The sequence below is a fragment of the Erpetoichthys calabaricus genome, chromosome 4 (genome assembly GCF_900747795.2).
Source record: "Erpetoichthys calabaricus chromosome 4, fErpCal1.3, whole genome shotgun sequence".
NCBI lineage: Eukaryota > Metazoa > Chordata > Cladistia > Polypteriformes > Polypteridae > Erpetoichthys > Erpetoichthys calabaricus.
In genome coordinates this window covers 228,609,531-228,634,611 of record NC_041397.2, presented here as the reverse complement: position 1 = coordinate 228,634,611, position 25,081 = coordinate 228,609,531, and the positions used below count along the sequence as shown (strand labels likewise).

The following is a 25,081-nucleotide window of genomic DNA, read 5'->3' as shown; positions in this document are numbered from 1 at the left end:
AGTAATACTGTTTTTGTTATAGGTTATTTATCGAATTGTTTAATATGGATATTGCATTGCACTTATTTTGATTGGAACACTTTGTTTGGAATAAAAGCACTGAGCACTTTTTCCACCATCACCCACTGTGTGTGTGTGTGCTCTCATTGCCCAGTCCATTCTTGGTCATGACTATTGATGTCCCAGGTTCGAGATTGAGTATGCCAGTTGCCGGCAACCTGGGCAATCGCATCAGCTTAAGAACCTGAGCTCTTTCTCAATCACTCATGGTGACAATATCATCAGACCTTCTTCTACTGCAAGGTATCTTGGTGTCATTTTTCATTTCTGCCTTTTTTTATTCTGCAATTCCTCCACCCTGGGTATGATGTTAATCTGCATCCAGTCCTGCAGGTAGGCCCTCCAAATTCCTCTTCCTTATTCTAATCGCATAAACCACATTAAGGCACTTTCCTATTTCTATCTCTGTTACATTCCCCATATTCGCTCATTCCTCTCCTTTTCTTATGCTGTTATTACATCGACTGTAACTCCCTTCTGGTGCTTCTTCAAATCTTATATCATAGTTCCACTTGATTCAAAACTCTGCTGCAAGAGTCCTTACTAAAACCAACAACAGCGAGCATATAACACCCATCCTGCTTCTCCTCCACTGGCTCCCTGTGTCTTACAGAATTGAATATAAAATTCTATTACTACCCTATAAAGCTTTAAATGGCATTGCACTGGACTACATCGGCAACCTCCTCCATCATTATGCTTCTGTCCACCAACTAACGTCCATTGATTCTGCCAGTCTTTTTGTGCCCCAGACTAACCTGTGCACTATGGGTGACAGAAATAAAATAAAACTTAAAACCTGTTGTTTACGACGGCATTTAACTTACTGTGATTTTCTGACCCATACTAATAATAATAATAATAATACTACAGTCAACCCTCTTTTTCCAGATGCCCAGGAAGATTTATGTTTGTACCACAAATAATGTTATTTGTTCAGGGTTTTCTTGTAGTATTTTGCATATTTAGTATTTTATTCTGGTTTATTGTGTCTTACTTCATTTCAAAACATTGTGTTTCCTACATTTATCTTATCTGCAATTATTTGTTTCCACTGCTTTGTTGTTCATTCTGAATTTCTGTGAAGCACTTTGAGCATGGAAAAGCTTCTATATAAATAAAATGCATTATTATTATTATTTTTATTATTATCTGGAGTTTGTCAGCTACATGGTATGAAGTGTATCAGCCCTACAATGGACTGACTGGTGCCTTCCTTTTTCCCCAGTACTGCCAGGATAAGCACCAGCTGCCAGCAAAATTGAACAAGATCAGTATTTCAAAAAAATGATGGACTGAAGAGAGATACCAGCAATAATACAGTCAAGCCTTTGAGAGACATTATATTTACCCCAACCCCAAATTAGCCCATTATGATAACTTACCTGCAGCCATACCATGCCAGGAAACTAACAGCCATATAATTCCATACCTAAAAAATCAAAGATACGATTAGGTTAATTGGTGGCTACACACTGGCCTGTGAGTGTGTAACTGAGTGTGTCCTGTAATGCTGTCCAAGGTTGGTTCCTGCTTTGCACCTAATGATGCCAGAATTGAATGGATTAAATTGATAAATTAAAGTTTAACAAAAATACATCTCAAGATATAATTTAGACTTCCAGTCTGTCTCCCAGCAGTTTAAAAAAAAAACGGATGAGGGGTTTGGGAGAAGTGCTCTCCCTTATTGAAAGCGGTGGTCAAGAAGATAATTCTAGTTCTCATGATGCTGACTAAGGTGTTACGATTTTGCTCTCCAGCAGCTGTAATGGCTTCCTAACTGACTTTGCATCAGTCAAACAGCAGATCCTACAACAAAAGCCACTGGCAAATTGTAAAATTAAAGCTTACAAGTGGTCATGAAAAAGGATTATATCCTGTAGTATTATTCTGAAGGAAGCAAGACTACAAACCAATGCCTTAATAAACCACAAGGACATAAACAAGGGAGGCAATTGTCTACAAAAGCACCACATCCTTTTTTCAGATGGTTCTTCTGCCTCACACAGCCGGCCAGTAATTTATTCTCTTACCCGTGTGCAACGTCAATTTAGCAGTTGTGACTTGTGACTAATAGACTGTCCAAGCCACCCTAAAGTGGCATGTCTCTTGCACGCCTCGAGCTTGTCATGCGTCACCGCAGACCCAGATGTTTTCAATTCTGTCTATTGCACTGTCCCACTCACGGCCCAAACTGTGGGCTAAGAACAGTGGGCCTCAAACAGGAAATTACAGCTCCCATAATCCAACGAGAAAATGGCATAGGTCAACACATTTCACAATTTTGGAGTGTGTTGGCTAGTAAACTCTGCAGGCTGTACATAAAAACTTGGCAGTCTGTCCGTTGCTATTAAAAAAAACTTGGCTTTTAATGTTTACTGCATTGTAATTGCAAAATCATCTTACAACCAAGTGTTTAACCACAAATGGTTTTAAAGAGATGGAACAGGAACATTGGGACAGCTTTAATTTAATTTAATCTGTGCTGCTGTCTTTATGGATCGTTAAAGATATGTACCTTTCATTAGTACAATATTAAATCTGCTTTACAGACTTTCCAAAGGACATGCTTTCTCTTTGCCCAAAACTGAAAATATTTCAAAACTTTTAACATTTCTGAACAATTTTGTTTTGCAAAACATATAAGAAATTAAATTTTCATCATCCAGAGGAGATGAACGATCATATTTTGTTAATACTGTAGTTCAAACAGACAGTATGCGATAGTTTCAAAAGTCATAAAGGGAAAAGCAGCATTTGAAAGTTGTGCTTTACTGGCAACAGTTTTAATGTCAGAAGATGTTGGTTAAATAGATGGCGTGCTTCAGTGGATAAACTAATGCATCCTGATGTACGGCTGCAATCTAGCCCTCAATATGAAGACAAATAAGAACAAAACTAAATACCACTCAATATTATTATAATCATCATTATTTACGATTTACAGTCACATTTCTAGGTGACTGGGTTCATGTTCCTGTGATATCCCGTGTAGTGGGAAGTGGCCCGAGCCTACACTCTGGACATCTGATAGTTTATGAACCCAACAGGATCAGAGGAGAGATGAGACACAGACAAAACTTGAAGGGTGAATGGTGCAAGTTTATTTACAAAAGTGCTGTACAACCAAAAATGCAGTAGTGTCAGGTGGGCTTCAGCACTGACACTTCTTCAGAAATAAATAAAAACAAAAAAAAAGGAAAAATATAGTGTATTTACAAAAACAGTGAACTCCTACAAAAACTACACACACACTCCAATAATGAAGGTTGTCTTCTTTTATCTCTGGCTCAAGAAGCTCCTCCAACAGGAAATAAAAAAAAATGCACATGAACAAAAACAAGTGTGTGTGTATATACAAAAACAACTGCACCAAACCCAAAATCATCGCAGCACCAAATAAGTATATATACCTCCACCAAAATGATCACTAGGAGATATACAGTATAACACTCATCAACTCATTCACTCACTCACTCTCTATACTGTATCTCTATATCTATCTATCTATCTCTCTCTCTCTCACTCTATATATATATATATATATATATATATATATATATATATATATATATATATATATATAAACAATGACGCCAAAATCACAACTTCTTCTCCAATAGCTCAGTAGTGCTTACTCCTACCTCGCCTTTAGGTCCACTTACCCCTTGTGGCCGGTAACTCCTTAAATATAACCGGCAAGATTGTCCAGCCAATCTGCCACCCCGTCTACCACACGCACCTATCCAGGTAGACGCTAGCGTGTTCACGCCACGCCTCGAACAACTGTGTATTTAAAATGGAACTCGTGCGGGTCGCGCACATTTAAACCCCAAACCCCCAGGGACGGCCAACGGCTATGCTGAGCTGAAGCACACTCGTTGCCGACTCACCAGTAGGTAAAATCATTTCTTTACAAAATGAGATCCCCATCTCTGACTCAACCTTGTTTACGTAGGCTAATGCCAGCTTTTCTTTTAAGGCACGCCGCACCTTAAACCGCCTGCGCTGGCAGGCTGCGAGGACACCTGCGTGTAAAAATGATCACGTGCGGTGGAGCTCGTACAGGCTCCACGTGTGTCCAGACACACCGCGCCTCAGAGCGCTCACCCGCTACTAGACGATCCCGCGGTAGCGCCCTCAATACACAAACGGTAACCGGACTTCTTTACAACCCAATAAATGTCAATGCAACAAGTTTAATGCTTCTTCAACATGAATTTGCGCGCATTACCACAGTTCCTTCCCTGTCAATGTCAGTGTTTAGGGTTCACCCCACGTTCACACGTGTCCTGGCTTCCTTCCTTCCACAAAATCATGAGGTCCGGTTGGCTGACATTTCAGAATTGTCCGTCTGATAGATAGATAGATAGATAGATACTTTGTGTCAGTGAATGCAGTTTTGTGTATGAGTACTTATGCAGTGAGCTGCCACCCTGTGCAGAGTTGGTTTCTGACCGCTTTCTAGACCACTGAGATGGTCCTCCGCTGCTCTGGAGTAAGCACAGTGGGATCTTAGATGAATGAATAAATAAATAAATAAATGAATATTAAAAAAAAAAAACAGGGAATGCACAATAGGCAAGCAGTGGTTAAGTTTTTAGGCTTCAAACCCTGAAGGTGTGGGTTGAATCCCACTACTGACACTGTGAGAACGTGAACAAGTCACTTCAACTGCCTGTACTCTAATTGGAAAACCAAAAGAAATGTAACCAATTGTACCTCAGATGTTGTAGATAGATAGATGGATAGATACTTTATTAATCCCAAAGGGAAATTCACAATATATATAATATCATATATCATCATATCATATCATATGTATATCACCTTGGATAAAGGTGTTAGCCAAATATGTACAGTGAATGTAAAACGAGATTTTGAGTCGGTAATATGATTTGCTACAAACATAACTGCATTCTTCTGTATTACAGTCCTTATGTCAGAACTCTTCAGTCATAAAGGCTTATTTTCAGCACCTCAATGTTCCAGTATTAAATATACACCAGGATACATTGGACATGATGTGAAGAGCAAATATCGTTATTATACCAGAGTAACTCAAAGTATCTGTAGTATTTTTAAACTTTTTTTTATACAGTTGGCTGCAGTGGTAGTTGCACATGCATTTGTGCGCTTTATGTAAGTTGCTCCAACTCAAGTCCAGACTGGTCTGGTTAAATGTTGTTGCGTTATAACAATGTTAACATGGCCACTACCTTTTAATGTGAACCAAAAAAGCGTTGCAGGCTATTATCCATTTCTTGAAGGTGTATCAGAAGCAGAAGTCCATCACTAAAGTTCTGCCTAAGCAAATTGTCTACAAATGGACTGAAAACTTCAACAACTGCTGCATGAGTAGATGAGATGAGATGAGAGGAAGAATGATCAGGTCACTTGTCTATGTTTGCTATACCTGTACTGCTAAAAATATTGAATGTACTTCTCGCAAACAGGCTTGTGACCACTGGGCTACTGTACCTAATAGGCCTTCAAAAAACTCTGTTCAAGTATTCTTTCCGTCTTTCGTTTTTGTAAGTATATTCCAGATACTTTTTGACTTACCATTGCAGCCTGTAAATATGTGAAATGGAATAGAACTGAATGGATTTGAAAAACAAGCTCTCCAAAGTTTTACAATATTTTCTACAGAGGAAAAAGATACATTTTAAAGTCACAGATTCAGCTTATGTCCAACCCACCAGAAAGTTGTTAGAAGGTACAACCACAACTTGGAAAAATTTGGATAATGCAAATTGTAAGAGCTAACCCTTTTACGTTAATGTTAAAGGTAAATTCACATAGGTTTTTACTTAATTTGAACGGAATGCAGCTTTCACCTAGATAAACAGAAGATTCTGTTTCACCTCTATAAGCCAGCAAGTTAATGGAATGCTCCTCCTTAATGTTCAGTTATATCTCTGTGAGACATCAGGATGATCTTAGATTGGAGGTGGACAGATAGAAAGAAACATGAACTGTTAGATAAAAAGTTGTGAAGACACAGACATTTCTGTTATATTAGCATGACGTGTGTAAGGTCTTAGTGTATGTGATAACATGTAGAATCTTTAAGAAATGTAATCTAGACACTTAAGCCTTAAATGGAAAATCAAAGACAAGACGGTTTTCTATTTTTGTGTGCGCATTATCAACTTTCTTCTTTTTTTGTGTGAACGGTTTGTTTTGAATTTCATTTAAACTTTTAAAACTGTTTCAAACCTTTTTAAACTGTGGAGATTTTTTTTTATTTTGTAGTCGATTCATACTAACTACTGAAGCATTTCTGGTAGCTGCTTTTTGATCTACTTCGAAATATTTGGAAAGCTTTGACAAATGCTGCTACACAAATAAAAACAGAAAGCAGTGATTAGTAAATAATAATACATGATCTTTGACCTGATATCAATATAAAAGCCTATTATTTCATGTTACAACTAATAAATTGTATTGTTTTTTTTTTTCCAATTTCAATTTTGATACTTGAAACTTATTCCAAAAAGTTTGGACATTAAAGAATTTATCATTTTTTAATATTGCCTTTCCTTCTTACAAAACGTAATAAACATTTAGGTACTGAAGACACCAATTTGTTGAGAGCTTCAGGTGTAATTTTGTCTTACACTTTTTGCAAACAAGTCTTAAGGTGTGCAACAGTACGGGGTCTTTGATGCTGAATTTTACATTTCAAAATGCGTCACGCATTCTCGGTTGGGGACAGGTCAGGACAGCAGGCAGACCAGTCAAGCACCCGCACCCTCTTCGTTTGCAGCCATGACTTTGTAATGTGTGCAGAGTGTGGTTTTGCATTGTCTTGCTAAATATGTATGGGCATCCTTGAAAGAGATGTCGTCTTAAAGGCAGCATATGTTGCTCCAAAATCAATATGTACTTTTCGGCATTACTGGTGCCTTCAAAGAAGTGAAAGTTACCTTTGCACAGGGCACTGACACAACCCCATACCATCACAGAGGCTGGCTTCTAGTCTTGTAGCTGGCAACAGTCTGGATGGTCTTATTCTTCTTTGGTCCATAAGACACATTGTGAATTCCTTTCAAAAAAGACCTGACATATTGATTCATCTTACTGCAACACAACTTGCCATTGTGTGATGGTCTATCCCAGTTACCTCTGAACCCAGAGAAGTCAACGGCACTTCTGGACATTGTTAACATACAGCTTCCTTTTTTGCACAGAACAATAGAGTAACTGGCATTTGTGCCTGTGACTACATATTGTATTACTTGATAAAGGTCTGCAAATGTTTTCCTGAGCCCATATGGTAACATCAATTATCAATTAAGGATGGTTCTTGACGCAGTGCCGTCAGAAGGAATTGGAGATCACAAATTTTTTAATTATATTATGCACTGCTGAGGGTGAAATACCCAAACTCCTCCTGATCTCTTTTTGACAAACATTGTTTTGAAACTTCTGAATGATTTTCTCATGCATTTGTGGGAAACATGGAGCTCCTCAGCCTATCTTTGCTCCTAAAGGACTAGGCCTTTCTTGGATGAAGCTTTTATACCAAAGCCTGATAGCTATCACCTGTTGAACATCATCTGCTTCTAAGCATATTGTTATTTTCCTTTATTTTGCACATTATTGGACCTAAATGGCACTATTCCAACTTTTTTTGAAATTTTTTGCAGGCTCTCAATTGCAAGAATGGATGTAAATTTCTGAAAAAATGAAGTTGCCCAGTATCTTGTCTTTATACTGTTTGTGATACTCACGAGTCAAAGTGAATTGTGAAATCACTTCTTTCTGTTTTTATTTGCATTTTCCATACCATCCTAACTTTTTCTGAGTTGGGGATGTATAAAAGGTAAACCCTTACTCTGAAATGGTTTACAAATCACCTCTTAGAAAAAGTTATTAATTTTATTTTATTTTATTGTAGAATCAACTCTCGGCAGCAGCCAGCAGGGCGGTTGTGCGGCACGTGTACGGGTGCCATTCTTATCCCTACCACCTTTGCCGTCACTTCCTCTACCTCTCCATATCTTAAATCATTCTTGATGCAGATTTAAGTGCCAGCTTAAGTGAAAAATTAAAGAAAACGACATAAGTAATTGCAACACAAACACTGAATCAGTTTTAACACAAAAGGACACTGACTAAAGAAGAGAAGAAGCGGGCTGATAGGGTGGAGAAAAGAAGAGCTGCTCAGGAAGCAGCAAGCACATCAACCTCCGAGCAAACGAATGCTAAACGTACAGCGAGAGTATGAAAACTATGAATGCTCAAGTCAAGTGTATTGACTGCACATTATCGTGCAGTGCGCTGTTACTGGTATATATAATATTAATATATATATGTGTATAAAATCTAACGTTTGTCTATCTGTCCACTTTTCATGCGAGGACTACTTCACAGATTTAGATCAGGTTTTTTTTCATTTTTTTTGTGACTTCTGTCATCGTGCTAAGTATCATAGTTTGCTTGCAGTACCAATTTTTTTTGAGTGAATGCGAGAGAGCGGCTGTGGGCTGAGGGGAGGGGGGGGGGGGGGCTTACTTAAATTCGCATGTACAGTCCTGAACAGAAGGCAGAAACTTTGAGAAAGTGTCAGACATATAGGTCTAAAGGCAAGGCCATTTATAACATACACCCCAGTGTACTTTTATTGTTGTTTTTTTATTTGTATTACTTTAAAAATCTTTGCCACATCATTGAAACCTGATCCTAGCAGGTTTCTCTTAATGCATAAGTTAGAGACATGAAGGTTTCTTTTCACTTTTCCCATGTAAATGAACTCAAAACAAACTAACAAACAGCTCAATGTATAGAAATGCCTCACACCACAAAGCCACCTGAGACTCGATATCCTGCGGAGGTGAGTCATGTAGATGTGTGATGCACCTCAGCAATTTGAAATGGCTTTTCATTTGAGGACAGCAGTTTGCATTTGGAAAGTTAGAATTAGTCATTAAATATAAAATAACACTTACCAGGAGGGCTTATATGAGGAGGAAATCATCTGAAATATAAGAGTTAACAAATGTTAGTTAAAAATCGAAGGCAGTCATAATTGCAATATATGAGTAAAAATGAAGTCAGGCACCAACCCAGCAGAGAGCATTGGGGAAATCCCCGACTCAGCCTTATGCACAATAATACTCTGCTTGTATAAATTTCATAACATTACCTCTTTACTTTGTATTTCATAAAACATCACCATTTTGCACTAAACAAAAGATTGAAGTTAATCACATTTGGCTTACTGAAGAAAACCAGCAAAATTACATAAGCTATGACTTTGCTAAACAGGAATTGTTGAGCATGGAGTGAAGAACCTTTTTTTGGAAGAAGTACTGAAACTGATGCCAGGGATTTTTCCACTTCTTTTTATTTGTTATGATGGCACAAAAACTACGAAATAAACACGTCACTTAAATTGTACTGGGAGAGCCTGTATGGTGACTTTGGTTTAACCCGGCATGCTACTTTCACGTTCTTCTTCTTCAACTTCTTCTTTTTTCTCAGGGCTTGAAAAAAGAACCAAATCTCTACAACAGCTTGATTTCACACTAACGGGAAGTAACGTTCATATATTAATTATTTTCAAGCACTTTATAGCTTATGCACCAATTTCAGTTCCCTGCTGTGTTTCCATCTTCACGTTCAGAGATCATATGCCAAAGTAAACATTGACAACTTTGGTTATCTTTGTTAACAAAATTAACAAAATGTTTAAATCATGCTAAATGAGTGGGCACATTCCGGTAATGAGACCAATTCCATACTTAAAAAGGGCACATGGGCAGCCTGGCCGAAAGGTTTCCAGTTTATTGTGAGGTACTCAGCACCACTCAAGTCACTTACTCATGTAAGAAAATAACTTCAGGAGTTGCTCAGCTGAAAATGTGCAACCTGGATGGTGTGGGACAGGCGGTATTCTCAACAGAGAGCATTTCTGAGCAAATCAGTTCAGTAGGAAAGGGGACCTAATGGAGCTCTAAGGTGTCATGGATGTTATTTATGGAGAGAAGGCATAGCAGATGGAAATCATCCAGGCTGGCAGGTGACTGTCAAATGGGAGCCTTTTGATCAGCTTAGTCACAGGAAGACAAAAGCAGCAAGTTTACTCAAGTTTACTATCAGATTTTAATGCTTGTTTTTGTTATTGTAATGTTCAATGGGACATGCTCAAGCCTTAAGAAAAAGAGTGTGATACGCAGCCCGGACACAGACAGACGGACACCATACTATCGTCCACCACACGTTTATTAAACATAATAATAATTCAATAAAGTGCCCAACCCAGTGCACAAAGCACCAATCACCCCTTAACAGTCCTGGCCACAACACAATGCCCTTTCTCTTCTCGGTCCGCCTCCACTCCTCTCCAACACGCTACGTCTTCTTCCTCCCGACTCTCGCCCTGACTGGAGGGAGGCGGCCCCTTTTATGTGCCCCGGATGGGCTCCAGGTGCATCCTCAGGACCTCCGTAGCCACACCCCTGTGTGGCGGAAGCTCCCAAGGAGAAGCCGGAAGTCCACCAGGTGCCCTCAAGTCTCTTCCCCCCAGCACTTCCCGGTGTGGCGGAAGTATTGAGGGACAATGTTCCCAAGGCATCGGGGCGCCCCCTGGCGGTGACCACGGGCCCCTACAGGGTTGAGCTTCTAAGCTCCGTACCCGTGGTCCCCAAAGCCACCAGGGAGGACGCCCCCTCGTGTCCTGGAGGAGGCACAAGCCCTCCTCCACTCCTCCTAGGCGTCCCGGCCAGGCATGGACACCCGCTGGGCACCACAAGAGGTTTGCATTTGTGAGTAGTGATGTGAGTGAACCCTGTGACGTTCGCTTTGCCACGAGTTTGGGAAAATCACAGAAATATTCTCAAGTTGAACTAATATTAAGTGTCTTAAAATGGTACAATGGTGTTTTAAGTGTCTCTCAGGGTTGGGAAGTGCATGCCCACTATGTTGGACTCATTATTGTGGCCAAAAAAATCACCTTTTTAGTGAGCTCTGAAAAAACAGTCCTTAAGTAAAAAGAATGTTTAGCCTGCATTCTCTATCTCTTTCTCTCTATCCAATAATAAAAATAAAAAGCTTGGAGGGAAAGTTGGATTGCCCTGGCAAATCAGAATAACGGTCTCTACTCCTGCCTGTAGCCAAAACCAAGTGGAGGATAAGCACTGAGGCAAGTGTGAAATATCAGAAATTAAATTTGATCAATTGGACTTGCCTAGATACTGACTTTGCCTCTTTTTTGGTCTTTCTCCTGTTTCTCATGTTAAAAAACACTTTCCATTTTCTCTCTCCTCCTGATCCTCCATGACTGACTGCACTAACTTCCAAGCATTTTCCTCAGACTTGTTTTATGATTCAAGGTTCAAACAGCCACTCACAGAGAGGGGGCATTGACATCCACTGTATTTGCCTATGAACCATCATTGAAATCAGTAAAAATCATCCTACAATGACTTAGGGCTGTCAGGCCACTGCGCCCTTTAAAGGAATGATTGATCCTATGTTACAAATAATAAGTTACTGTATATATTTGAACTTTTTCTAATCTCATCCAGCACATGATCATTATAGAGTTCAACACATACAAAACAAACACTGTTTCATAGTACTTTTAAAATGCAGTAGATGGTAACAGTAATTCAGTATTGGACGTGTAGTTAGGAAGTGTCATGTACATGGATCATGTGCCAGACACTGCTCACTTCTGGAAACCAATGGGCTGACATGGGACAGGCTGGAGGAATTATAAATTGCTGAGTGAGCATTAGGGAGTTCATTGAAGAGAAGCTGAGGCTAGGGTGGTGTAACCTACCCAGCTCTGTATGTTACACTCCCCAGTTAAAAGATGTTTGAAAATGAAATATAACAAAGCATGTAAAGACATCTCAGTTACCTGAAATTGAACAGCAGGCTAAAACATTTATGAGAGGTGTGTTCTCTAGTTCAATCATTTGCAATCCACCTGGGTCATCTCAGTCCTTCACGGCTTCTTGATAAAGCAGGTGTCCTTTCTATGGTAAGGCGGAATGGTGACTCTGAGGCTAGGGATTTGCACTGGCAATCTGAATGTTGCCAGTTCAAATCCTGTAAATGGCAAAAGTGACTCTACTTCGTTGGGCCTTTGAGCAAGGCCCTTAAACTGCAATTGCTCCGTCCTGGGTATGACGTTAATCTGCATCCAGCCCTGCAAGTAGGCCCTCCGACCTGCAGGGGAAAACCTGGTGGTTGGTGGCAGAATTGGCACTCCAGCCACCGTAAAAAACCTCACACTGGTTCCACTCCATCTGAACTAGTGTGGTGCTGAGTGTGTCACCCATTGCATGGGTCCTAATCTGGGATCCTGAATTGGTTTGTCATGTGGTGGGTACGGCAATGTGCTGTATCACTGCATGCTCCTAACCTCTCTGTCTCTCTTTCTTTCTATGGTACCCTCTGAGTTTTTATTAGCCTCTAGTGACCTCCATGCGAACACACTGTTTGTTAATCTTGACATTCACCAATAGGGATTTCCGTAGACATGATCTCTATCTGGCACATCCCCCTGCTCCTAAGCCTTGTTGTTATCACTCAGGCCATGGCATCCAGTTCCAGTTTTTATGTTTATTCACTGCTGTTTTGGAATAGTGTTGGAAAGATTTCAAGTGGAGTTTATTGCCTTTTGATAGTACCTGCTCAATATCAGCACATGTACTTAGAGTTCCCGTACATCAGTCTAAATAATCCGTTTGCTGGGTGCGTTTTCACTGTTAGATGTGACATGATATAACATACAATAAATAAGGTCTCTCTTGTACTGCATTTTATTTTATTGATGTTATCTGAAAAAATTGAGAAAAACTCACATTTAGCCAATGACTATTCCCCTGACGGAGCGAAACTCAATATGCGGTCAGCAGATAAGACTAATATTCTCAGGTAGTTAAGAATGATTTTCTCAGGTTTTGTTATTACTTTGGAAATGCGACACAGTATTTTAGATTAAGCTAAAATCAAAAACCAGGGAAATGCTGATTGAGCAAAGCTTAATGCAAGAGACAGAAATCAATGCCAGAGAGAGAAACAAGCACTAAGGTCCTAACATGGACCACATTCCTATAGTCTCGTTAAACATTCTCTAATTTACTGTTTCCTTCAGCTCTGCATTAGAATTCTGTCTCATAAAGCTGATTGTAGTGCACATGGGAGAGGTGAGGCTAAAAGTACCTAGAATAAAATGTTTCGTCATCTTCTTGGGTTTAATTTGCATTAGTTGTGATCTACTGCACATCCCTGTCTTCAGTTAAGATCATGAAGTCTGGGTAATAACCGAAAGAATGAGATCACGAGTACAAGAGGCAGAAATGAGGTTTCCTTCCAGGGCTGCTGGGCTGACACTCTGTGATATGATGAGGAGCTCAGGGATTTGGTAGAGACTTAAAGTTGAGTTGCTGCTCCTCTGGATTGAGAGGAGTTAAAATACCACTGGGTGAAGACCCTGCAGCAGGCCCAGGACATGCTGGTGGGATCATACTGTGTCTCTCAGATGACTTAGCATGCCTGGAAAATCACCAGGAATAGCTGGAATCTGTAGTCAGGGACAGGGAAGTCTGAGCTGACCTACTTGGCAAATGTGACCCACACCAGGAAAAGAGATTGAGAGGATGAGATGAGATGGTAGTGATGAGATTTTTCAGTTATGGCAAATGGAAATTTTTAAGTTTTTATGCTCACCAATCATGGCGGAAGAGAGTTGTGACGTATTGTATATTCATTTAGCACATGCAGGCTAATAGTTTCACTTTACTCTGTACCATGTTACTATAATGATAGTAATTCACTTTAATTCTATTGGAGGTCATGAGGGTTGGAGCCTAAACTGGCACAAGGCAGGTACCAACCCAAGACAGGGCACCAGTCCATGGAAGAGCACACCCGCACACTCTCACTTACACTGGGAAAATGTATAGACATTTTAAAAACATAATTTAATCTGATCTGCACATCTTTGGGTATCAATAAGAAAACCCATCCTGACAGCAATTAGGTGGGAGACAAACACAGGATCCCATACTTTCACTGATTATGTCTATAGTTTGCTACTAAAGAAGTGTATAAGCCTGGAAAATTATTTCAGATACAGAGAGATGATTTTTTTAAATGATTAAAGAGTTTACTGTACACTTAAGGAATGATTGATCCTATGTTGCAAATAATAAGTTATATATTCGAACCTTTTCTACTCTCCTCCAGCACATGATCATTATAGAGTTCAGCGCATACAAAACACTGTCTCAGAGTGCTTGGAAAATGCAGTAGATATTAAAAGTAATACAGTATTTCTAACTATAGTGTTTTTATTCATTAAGTAGTGTGGATTAAAATGATCAGAATACATTTAACAAATAAAGCAAGGGAAGCAAGTCCAAATTAGTGTGTTGCTAGTCATTCAGTTAGGTGGCTGGCATTGGAGCTAAGAAAAGCTTTTGGTTTGTTATGCATATTCAAAGACCAGTGAACTAAATTTCCTGTTTCGTGGCGATCTTTCTTTTTTTTTTTTTTTTTTTTTTTTTTTGCTTTACTGATTTGTAAAAATAAAAAGGGAAGCTTTGACCTGAAAGAGCAGATTTGTGTCACTGAACTTTTTCCAGTGTAAAAAAGCTGACTCTTATGTTCACACTTGTTAGGCACATTTTCTCATTTCCTATATTAAAACATCTCTTTGATGCATACAAAATGAAGAAGGGAAAGCAAAAAACTTTGTTGGTCTGAAAAGGTTGATAAGAAAATTATACCTAAAAAAAGAAATTAATTAACCTAATTTTTTTGTAACCATGAACATTGTGCATGGTGTTAGATATGAATAGCTTATTAGACATATTAGAAAACCTGCATGTATAAGGTGAACTATGATATTCAACATATTGAAATTCGATCTAAAAAACAATTGGTGGAAGAGGGGGATAGCACTACATATATGAAGGAGGAGTAACATTTGTGTGACATCTTTTACCGTGGCTGCTAAAAGCCAGCACAAATAGGAGGGATCATAGCCATTGAATGGTCACCATTTTATATGCTCATAAGGTAATTAGAGGAAAAGAAGACAAAATGATCTTGGATGGCTATGAAAGCTAACAGAATGTTATGTTACATAGCATAATGTGTCAAGTACAAGTCAATGGATGTTATAATCAAGCTTTATCTTGTACTGGTGAGGCCTCATCTCAAGTACTGTGTACAGTTTTAGTCTCTAGGCCACAAAAAGGACATAACAGCGCTAGAACAATTTCAGAGAAGAGCAACTGGGCTGATTCCAGAACTACAGGGGATGAATTATGAGGATAGATTAAAACAGCTGAGCTTTTTCAGTTTAAACAAAAGATGATTAAGAGGTGACATGATTGAAGTGTTTAAATATATGAAGGAAATTAGTACAGTGGATCGAGACTGTTACTTTAAAACGAGTTCATATAGAACACTGGGACATAGCTAGAAACATCTGAATGGTAAATGTCACACAAATATTAGGAATTTTTTCTTCACACAGAGAAACATATACACATGGAATAAGCTACCAAGTAGTGCAATAGAAAGTAGGAATTTAGGATACCACAAAACTAGATTTGGATTTATTTTGGAAGAATGAAATAGATAGGACTGTCAAGCTTTGTTCGGCTGAGTGGCCTGTTGTCATCCATATTGTTGTAATGTTTAAATGAATATCAAACTCACAACCTTCTATCCATATTGTTGTAATGTTTAAATGAATGAATTTCAAACTCACAACCTTCTGACTTATCTGCCATACTGCATCCCTTCACCTAGTACACTTATTTACCCAAAGTGGAAGGGAATGGCTCAGTATTATCTGAGATGTGTTGACCTCAATCAAGTGGCGACCAAGATTCAAACTTTTAATTTTTGGACAAAACAAATATAAAAGACAATAACTAAAATGCTCAGATTCATTAAATCTGTGTTCCAAACAGATTTTCAAAGGGTCAATAGATCTTGAATTTTTTTTATATAATACAGCAGAACTCTCTCTTTGTTGAAAAGAACTGTCTCGCTTACACTCCTGGTTGTAGGAAACCCCTTGTGTGTGTTCCAGACGGGGCAGAAAGAGGGACTGAAGAAAATTCACATGAATATGCAGGTAGTGTTGATATTATTTTTGGGTTTTCCCTCCTTCTGAATCTTCTTCTTAAGTATACCGTCAGTACTGGACATCTCTAAGTTGACTTGTTAAAAATGAAACTGAAAAAGGTCTTTTTAAAAATGAAGGCATTTTATTTTTGTGTATTTTTCCAATCAAAATATTAATATATCTAAAATATCTTTTGTAAACAACTTTTCTTTTTTTCATGAGCAATTTGTTTCTGATAAAGCCATTGGATTAGTTTCACTTCTTGCTTCAACTGAAACATAAACTGGCCGAAGCAAAATGGGAAAGGTAAGCGATGAATATGATGTGTTCCCACTGCAGAAAACTTCATGTTCAGGGCCAATGTCTGTCTTTCTTATTAGCTTATAGTTAGCACCAGTTTTAATGTACATCTGAAAAACACAGCTCATCTTGTGGAGTCATGGCCCATGATGATGCACCATCACTCAGCATCTGTGTTTCAAGACTAACTCCTGTGAAATGTCTTTGATAGTCTATATCTGCAAAATTTGAACTTGTAATGGTCATTTCTTAAGGAGTCAGCAGGCAACTGAGGCACCTTTATCTACATGAAGCTCTACTAGAGAAGGATCCTGTGAAAGTTTGTAATGTGGGCTGCTGGGGGGTTGCTCCCTCCAAATATTTTAACAACTCTACTTAAATTAATTAGGTAATGTGAAATAATTATGAAATAAATTTGTTCATTTGTACAACATGCCTGGTGTCAGCGCATGTCAACATCCATTAAAAATTGATTACGATTTGTACTGTATTTGTTTAGTTTTTGTGTGAATACCTATATTCGTGAAGTGAAGGGCGTTGGCCAAATGAGAGTCTATGCAAGTCCTGGATCTATTTGGCAAGCAGATGACCTGAGGCTGCCCTTTGGTTGCTTTCAGATTTTTCCGGTGATGCAGTTCTCTGCACCAGACACTACCACATTTATTGGCAGCGAATTAGTATTGTTTTAGGTTTTTTTTAATCTAATGTGATTAGACAATTGTCGATGCACTATGTCATGTTCACGTCCAAGGTTCACAATTCACACCCACCATTAATGTAACTACAGAAGAGCGTACATGACTTTGATGGCAACTTCAAGCAGAACTTCTGAAATTAAAGAAAATTTGGTTATTTCTATAAAGAAACACCCTGTCATAAATTGTTCAGTTGGAGAAAAAATGAAGATAAAGGAGCTTGGTCTAGACCAGCCTGACTTAAGAATTTGAGGATGAGCTTACACACAGACTTTTTCCAGCTCCTGTTATGACAAATAGAGTTGGCTACCTGAGTGTGGTGTAAGTAATGCCTTTCTTGCTTTCCCTGTTTGCTGTTTATAAGTGTTGGTACCAAAGCGTTGTAGACAACTATGGGGTTATGAGATCTCAAACATCTTTCTGAAAAATGCATGAAAGCAGCCACAGTCATCTGGACAGTAGCATGAGGCTAAATTTTTTTGGCAGGCTTAGTGTTGCTGAACAGCTAGATGAAGGCTACAGGATTGACATTAGAAGGAACAACAAAGAAGTGACCAAAAATGGACAAAAATCTGTCCAGAATAATAGATGAAATATATATTTGTTTGTGGTTAACAGAATAGTGGTGTGGCTTGTGATGACTTTGGTTACAAAAAGTGGGCCACTACAGAAAAAAAGGTTGGGAAACACTGCTTTAGACAATAGTATGTGGCTAATGTTTTTGGCAGGCTTAGTGAAATAACTCAGTTTAATCAGAACATAATTGGGAAATGTTCAGGCCTGAAGGAAAGGAGGGCAAAATTTATCTTCAAGGAAATATAGGTATCCTAATCATAAAGGCAGAATAAGATTTAGGTTGGACTTGTCCTGTGTGTGTAGTACAAGACAGATGGGGGGGGACGAGTTATGTTTTAAGATGTTGGGATCTATAGATGGTACAATGTGAATTTGTGCCCAGGTGAGATAAGCCTGGCAAACTTGCATAGGACTGGGCAGACTGGCAGCAAGTGTTGAATAAAATTAGGGTGGGAATGAGTCTTTGGCTGAGGTAAATGATAAACTGAGATGCAAGACATGAGAAAAATCAGCCAACTAGTGATTGTATGATGTGGATTTATGGAATACAGTGAAAATGGTCAAGTACATGGCACTCTGTTAGCGGAGGCAGAATAAGATTTGGATTGGACTTATGCCATAGATGTGTTATAGGACAAACAGAAGTCCACATTATTGGAAGATTATGGAGGTGGGAGTGCGGACATTATAGTGTGGGTTTTGTCAGAATGGGGAATTGAACAAGCTGGCAGAGAATTTGGCAATTTAGAGACAGGTATAAAATTTGGGTTGTTAGGTGCATCTGTTCCTTCCCACATCTATAAGGCAATTTATGGGAAGAATAAGGGGACTATGGATGTCGTAGACGGACATTTTGGAGTTCAGTAGAAATGGGAGAGCTGGCTTCAGATTGGGTAGCATGGTGAAAAGGGTATAATACATTTTATTATGGATTTGTCCTATGGGTCTGATACTGGACAGGCCATGATGTGCATTGGCACTATATTGAGGCACTATATAATAAATATATGTGAAAGGCACTATAAGATAGATAGATAAAGGGCACTATATAATCAATGAGTTCTGCTTCAATTTGTGCCGCCAAAGGCTGCACTCCTGTAGCCGCCAATAGAGGCAAAATCAGACAAAATTGACAGATGTTTATTTAGCAAGTTCTATATTTCCTATACTGTGGTGGGTTGGCACCCTGCCTGGGATTGGTTCCTGCCTTGTGCCCTGTGTTGGCTGGGATTGGCTCCAGCAGACCCCCGTGACCCTGTGTTCGGATTCAGCGGGTTGGATAATGGATGGATGGATATTTCCTATATTTTATCTAGTATTTCTATCACCTCAACATAAGAAAATTGCATATAAATCCAAGCAGCATATCAGCAGTGTTGTTTCTGCTTTAAGGGCCAGTGGGGTACAGCCCCAGCAGATGTTGTGCAAAATAAGTAACATGCTTCTCACAGCAATTTATTAATACATTTTTATAATAGCCTTCAGCTTTTTCTTGTTAAGCATTTTTAAAAAATGTTCTATAATATGTTTAATGTAATTTCTTATCTAGAAAGATATTGTTCTTTGTAATATGTGAAATTGTCTCTGTGCCATGTACAAGCCTGTTTTGAGATGAGGGACTGGTTCAATTGGTCCTGCAGTGTTCATTATACCCTTAGTGCACATACACACCATGACTTGCCCAGTTTAGAGATGGGGCATAGAGCTGTTAAAATGTTATTTTATAACATATAAAATGTTTTTTATATGTGTTTCCCCTTCCAATCTGTGGTACAAAAACTGCAGTAGTATTTGCTCCCTTAAGAGTAGCAAGAGTAATAAAAAAGAGATATTAGTTCAATAGCAGTAATGCATTCATCAGAAGACATTATGCTGATTAGAATGGGTTTACAGTTCAATCGTGATTTTCTGTCCCGCTGAGGAGGACCACATAATGGAAACACATCTGACAAAGCCATACAGAAAGTCTTAGATCTACTCAGTCCAATTTGTGGAAAAGAAGCCAGCAGTGTGATACTCTTATTTCAAAGAAGCACAGAGTCCTGGTGTGGAAAGGTGTATAAAACACAGTTTTTTCAATTGTTAGCCACACTTGCACTACCTAGCAAACACCTGGCTGCATTGTGGTCAGTGCTGCTACTGGACTGCCCCAGAGGTTTGTGTTCCAGTGGTGTAATGTGTGACGTCTGACTGTTCTTCCTGTATTATGGTGGCTTACCTCAAAGCCATTCAGCTCTAAAGCTGAGGTGTTGTTGTTTCAGTATAGGTGGTTCAGGGACAAAATGTTCTTCTGGCAGCAGGTGATTGTCATTTGGCCTAATATTTAAATCTATATGGCTGCATTTAGTCAGATGATGTCAGAGGGTATCACAATATCAAATGTCAATGAAGATAGACTGGGCAACAGCATCCCATTGTCTGATTGTTTTTTTGTGGGCTGTGAACTTGCATGTCTCATTAGTCAATAGTCAAAGAGGGACTGACATTATTAGTTAGGTAAGTTAATGATTATGTTACAGATGTCTGCACACATATAGCGAAATTTTCATGCCAGAAATGCCACTGGGGATAAGTAATGTACATTGCTTATCATTTCTGTATCAATAAAAAAAATATATAAAACTAACTGAAATCCAATTTCTTTAAAGACCTGAGCTAAAGAAGCCAAAATACTGAACTAAACAATTTATTATTATTATTATTATTATTATATTTTTTGTCAATTAGTTAGCATTGCTGCTTCACAATTTCAGGAGGTTAGCTTCAAATCAGAGCTTGCTTTCTTTTTTTCTGCATGAACGTTTCATGTTCTTAATGACAACATGGCCTTTCTCAGAGGCCTCAGGCTTCCTTCTGCCTTGCCATGCAGTTTAGGCTGATGGTCAACTCTAAATTGCCCTGTGTGACTGAATGTGGATATGGCAGTGAGTGTGACTGGCAATGTACTGGTGTCCCATTCAGGTTTGGATGCTGCCTTGCACTGGCAGTGTATCCTGATGTTTCGATTTATTGAACATCTTGTCTGGTCTTTGGTTGTTTCTTTTGCTTTGATATATTCAGTGATTCATGGTTTTGTAAAAAGAAAGCACCACACTCCTTGGCCCTGAAGAAGGAACAGTTGGTCCCAAAATGTGTAGGGAGGATGTTCAACCATAGCTCACAAGTCCCCCTAAATCTGAGACCTCTGAGGTGTCCCTTGGCTGACTGACGAGTGGCTAGCACCTCAGGAACAGCTGATGTCCTGAGGTGGGCTACTCCAGTTCACTTTGATTCTTTCCCTAGAGTTTGACACAAGGACTTGGGACTGTTGTCTGTAATTGAAAGACTTTCAAAATTTCAAATATGACTAATGATTATCTTCTTGTTTATATAACTGTAATTGTTAAAGTTTTTAGTATTTTATTTTTATTTTGTGACAATATTTATTATTAAGCAGATCAAATACCTTTTGTATGATATTTCTCTGACTGGTGCCAGCCAACATATTTTGGAATGATTGACTTATCTACTATTAATTTACATATTTTAGGGTAAAACTGTGTTATTTTTCTGTGACTATAATAAAATGGTGCGTGTCATTTATTGGTATGTTTTTCTTTTAAATGGAAAATGTCTGGCCAAGCCTAAACAGTAGGAATCAAATAACACATTGAATTCTATGAAAAGTAAAAGTAACAGTATGCTTTTGATCCATTTTCTTGACTCACTTAGTCAAATCCATGGCAGGAACCAAGACTGGATGGGATACCACTCCATCACAGGACACACTAAGGCATCTACTCACATCAGGACAATTTAGCCTGCATGCTTGTGGGATATAGAAGGAATTCCGGAGTACCTGTAGAAAAATCCACATGGACATGGGGAGAATGTGCAAACTGAGCACAGGCCAGGATTTAAACCCAAGACTCTGAAGCTGTGAGGTAGTGGCAGCACAAAACCACCATCAAGAAAAAATGGTGTAATTTCTATTCAATATAAACTGGAGCACCCAATGACTATGAATTGGATTACGCAGATGATTAATTGCCCCTCCTTTAACCGCCACCTTATCGTGGTGGAGGGGTTTGCGTGTCCCAATGATCCTAGGAGCTCTGTTGTCCGGGGCTTTATGCCCCTGGTAGGGCCACCCAAGGCAAACTGGTCCTAGGTGAGGGATGAGACAAAGAGCGGTTAAACAAATCTCCTATGAAGAAAAACAATTTTGGACGGCGTTTTCCCTTGCCCGGACGCGGGTCACCGGGGCCCCACTCTGGAACCAGGCCTGGAGGTGGGGCTCGATGGCGAGCGCCTGGTGGCCGGGCCTGCACCCATGGGGCTCGGCCGGGCACAGCCCGAAGAGGCAACGTGGGTCCCCCTTCCCATGGGCTCACCACCTATGGGAGGGGCCAAGGAGGTCGGGTGCAGTGTGAGTTGGGTGGTGGTCGAAGGCGGGGACCTTGGCGGTCCGATCCTCGGCTACAGAAGCTGGCTCTTGGGACGTGGAATGTCACCTCTCTGAAGGGGAAGGAGCCTGAGCTAGTGCGCGAAGTTGAGAGGTTCCGGCTAGATATAGTCAGACTCACCTCGACGCACAGCTTGGACTCTGGAACCAATCTCCTTGAGAGAGGCTGGACGCTGTACCACTCTGGAGTTGCCCCCAGTGAGAGGCGCCGAGCAGGTGTGGGTATACTTATTGCCCCCCAACTTGGAGCCTGTACATTGGGGTTTACCCCGGTGGACGAGAGGGTAGCCTCCCTTCGCCTTCGGGTGGGGGGACGGGTCCTAACTGTTGTTTGTGCGTATGCACCGAACAGCAGTTCGGAGTACCCACCCTTTTTGGAGTCCCTGGAGGGTGTGCTAGAGGGCATACCTTCTGGGGACTCCCTCGTTCTGCTGGGAGACTTCAATGCTCACGTGGGCAATGACAGTGAGACCTGGAAGGGCGTGATTGGGAGGAATGGCCCCCCCGATCTGAACCCGAGCGGTGTTTTGTTATTGGACTTCTGTGCTCGTCACGGATTGTCCATAACGAACACCATGTTCAAGCATAGGGGTGTTCATATGTGCACTTGGCACCAGGACACCCTAGGCCTCAGTTCGATGATCGACTTTGTGGTCGTGTCGTCAGACTTGCGGCCACATGTCTTGGACACTCGGGTGAAGAGAGGGGTGGAGCTGTCAACTGATCACCACCTGGTGGTGAGTTGGCTTCGATGGTGGGGGAGGATGCCGGTCAGGCGTGGTAGGCCCAAACGTGTTGTGAGGGTCTGCTGGGAACGTCTGGCAGAGCCCCCTGTCAGAAGTAGCTTCAACTCCCACCTCCGGCAGAACTTCAACTACATCCCGAGGGAGGAGGGGGACATTGAGTCCGAATGGGCCATGTTCCGTGCCTCTATTGTTGAGGCAGCTGACCGGAGCTGTGGCCGTAAGGTGGTCGGTGCCTGTCGTGGCAGCAATCCCCGAACCCGTTGGTGGACACCGGCGGTGAAGGATGCCGTCAAGCTGAAGAAGGAGTCCTACAGGACCCTTTTGTCCTGTGGGACCCTGGAGGCAGCTGATAGGTACCGGCAGGCCAAGCGGAATGCAGCTTTGGTGGTTGCTGAGGCAAAAACTCGGGCGTGGGAGGAGTTTGGGGAGGCCATGGAGAACGACTTTCGGACGGCTTCGAGGAGATTCTGGTCCACTATCCGGCGTCTCAGGAAGGGGAAGCAGTGCAGTGTCAACACTGTATATGGTGGGGATGGTGCGCTGCTGACCTCGACTCGGGACGTTGTGGGTCGGTGGGGGGAGTATTTCGAAGACCTCCTCAATCCCATTAACATGCCTTCCAATGAGGAAGCAGAGCCTGGGGACTCAGAGGTGGGCTCCCCCATCTCTGGGACTGAGGTCACCGAGGTGGTCAAAAAACTCCTTGGTGGCAGGGCCCCGGGGGTGGATGAGATACGCCCGGAGTTCCTCAAGGCTCTGGATGTTGTAGGACTGTCTTGGCTGACATGCCTCTGCAACATCGCATGGACATCAGGGACAGTGCCCCTGGATTGGCAGACCGGGGTGGTGGTCCCCCTCTTTAAGAAGGGGGACCGGAGGGTGTGTTCCAACTACAGAGGGATCACACTCCTCAGCCTCCCTGGAAAAGTCTATTCGGGGGTTCTGGAGAGGAGGGTCCGTTGGATAGTCGAGCCTCGGATTCAGGAGGAACAGTGTGGTTTTCGTCCTGGTCGCGGAACAGTGGACCAGCTCTATACCCTTAGCAGGGTCCTGGAGGGTGCATGGGAGTTTGCCCAACCAGTCTACATGTGTTTTGTGGACTTGGAAAAGGCATTCGACCGTGTCCCTCGGGGAATCCTGTGGGGGGTACTCCGAGAGTATGGGGTACCGGCCCCCCTGATAAGGGCTGTTTGGTCCCTGTACGATCGTTGCCAGAGCCTGGTCCGCATTGCCGGCAGTAAGTCGAACCCGTTCCCAGTGAGAGTTGGACTCCGCCAGGGCTGCCCTTTGTCACCGATTCTGTTCATAACTTTTATGGACAGAATTTCTAGGCGCAGCCAGGGCGTTGAGGGGGTCCGGTTTGGTGGGCTCAGGATTGGGTCACTGCTTTTTGCAGATGATGTTGTCCTGTTTGCTTCATCAGGCCGTGATCTTCAGCTCTCTCTGGATCGGTTCGCAGCCGAGTGTGAAGCGGCTGGGATGAGAATCAGCACCTCCAAATCCGAGACCATGGTCCTCAGCCAGAAAAGGGTGGAGTGCCCTCTCAGGGTTGGTAGCGAGATCCTGCCCCAAGTGGAGGAGTTCAAGTATCTCGGGGTCTTGTTCACGAGTGAGGGAAGAATGGAGCGCGAGATCGACAGGCGGATCGGTGCGGCATCCGCAGTAATGCGGCCTCTGCATCGGTCTGTCGTGGTGAAAAAGGAGCTGAGCCGCAAGGCGAAGCTCTCAATTTACCAGTCGATCTATGTTCCTACCCTCACCTATGGTCATGAGCTATGGGTAGTGACCGAAAGAACGAGATCGCGAATACAAGCGGCTGAAATGAGTTTCCTCCGCAGGGTGTCTGGGCTTTCCCTTAAAGATAGGGTGAGAAGCTCAGTCATCCGGGAGGGGCTCAGAGTAGAGCCGCTGCTCCTCCGCATCGAGAGGAGTCAGATGAGGTGGCTCGGGCATCTGATCAGGATGCCTCCTGGACGCCTCCCTGGTGAGGTGTTCCGGGCACGTCCAACCGGGAGGAGGCCCCAAGGAAGACCCAGGACACGCTGGAGGGACTATGTCTCTCGACTGGCCTGGGAACGCCTTGGGATTCTCCCGGAAGAGCTAGAAGAAGTGGCCAGGGAGAGCGAAGTCTGGGCATCTCTGCTCAAGCTGC

At 41.4% G+C, this 25,081-nt stretch overlaps 1 protein-coding gene across 1 annotated transcript in view; it reads right to left on the bottom strand.

Moving 5' to 3' along the window:
* LOC114650636 (T-lymphocyte activation antigen CD80) overlaps positions 1–25,081 on the bottom strand; it is a 71,018-nt gene that overhangs the window by 37,982 nt on the left and 7,955 nt on the right. The window contains exons 4-5 of the mRNA XM_028800405.2: positions 9,018–9,046; positions 1,446–1,492 (exon numbers count right to left, since the gene is read on the bottom strand). Coding sequence (XP_028656238.1) covers positions 1,446–1,492; positions 9,018–9,046 — 76 coding nt within the window. The remainder of the gene's footprint in view (positions 1–1,445; positions 1,493–9,017; positions 9,047–25,081) is intronic.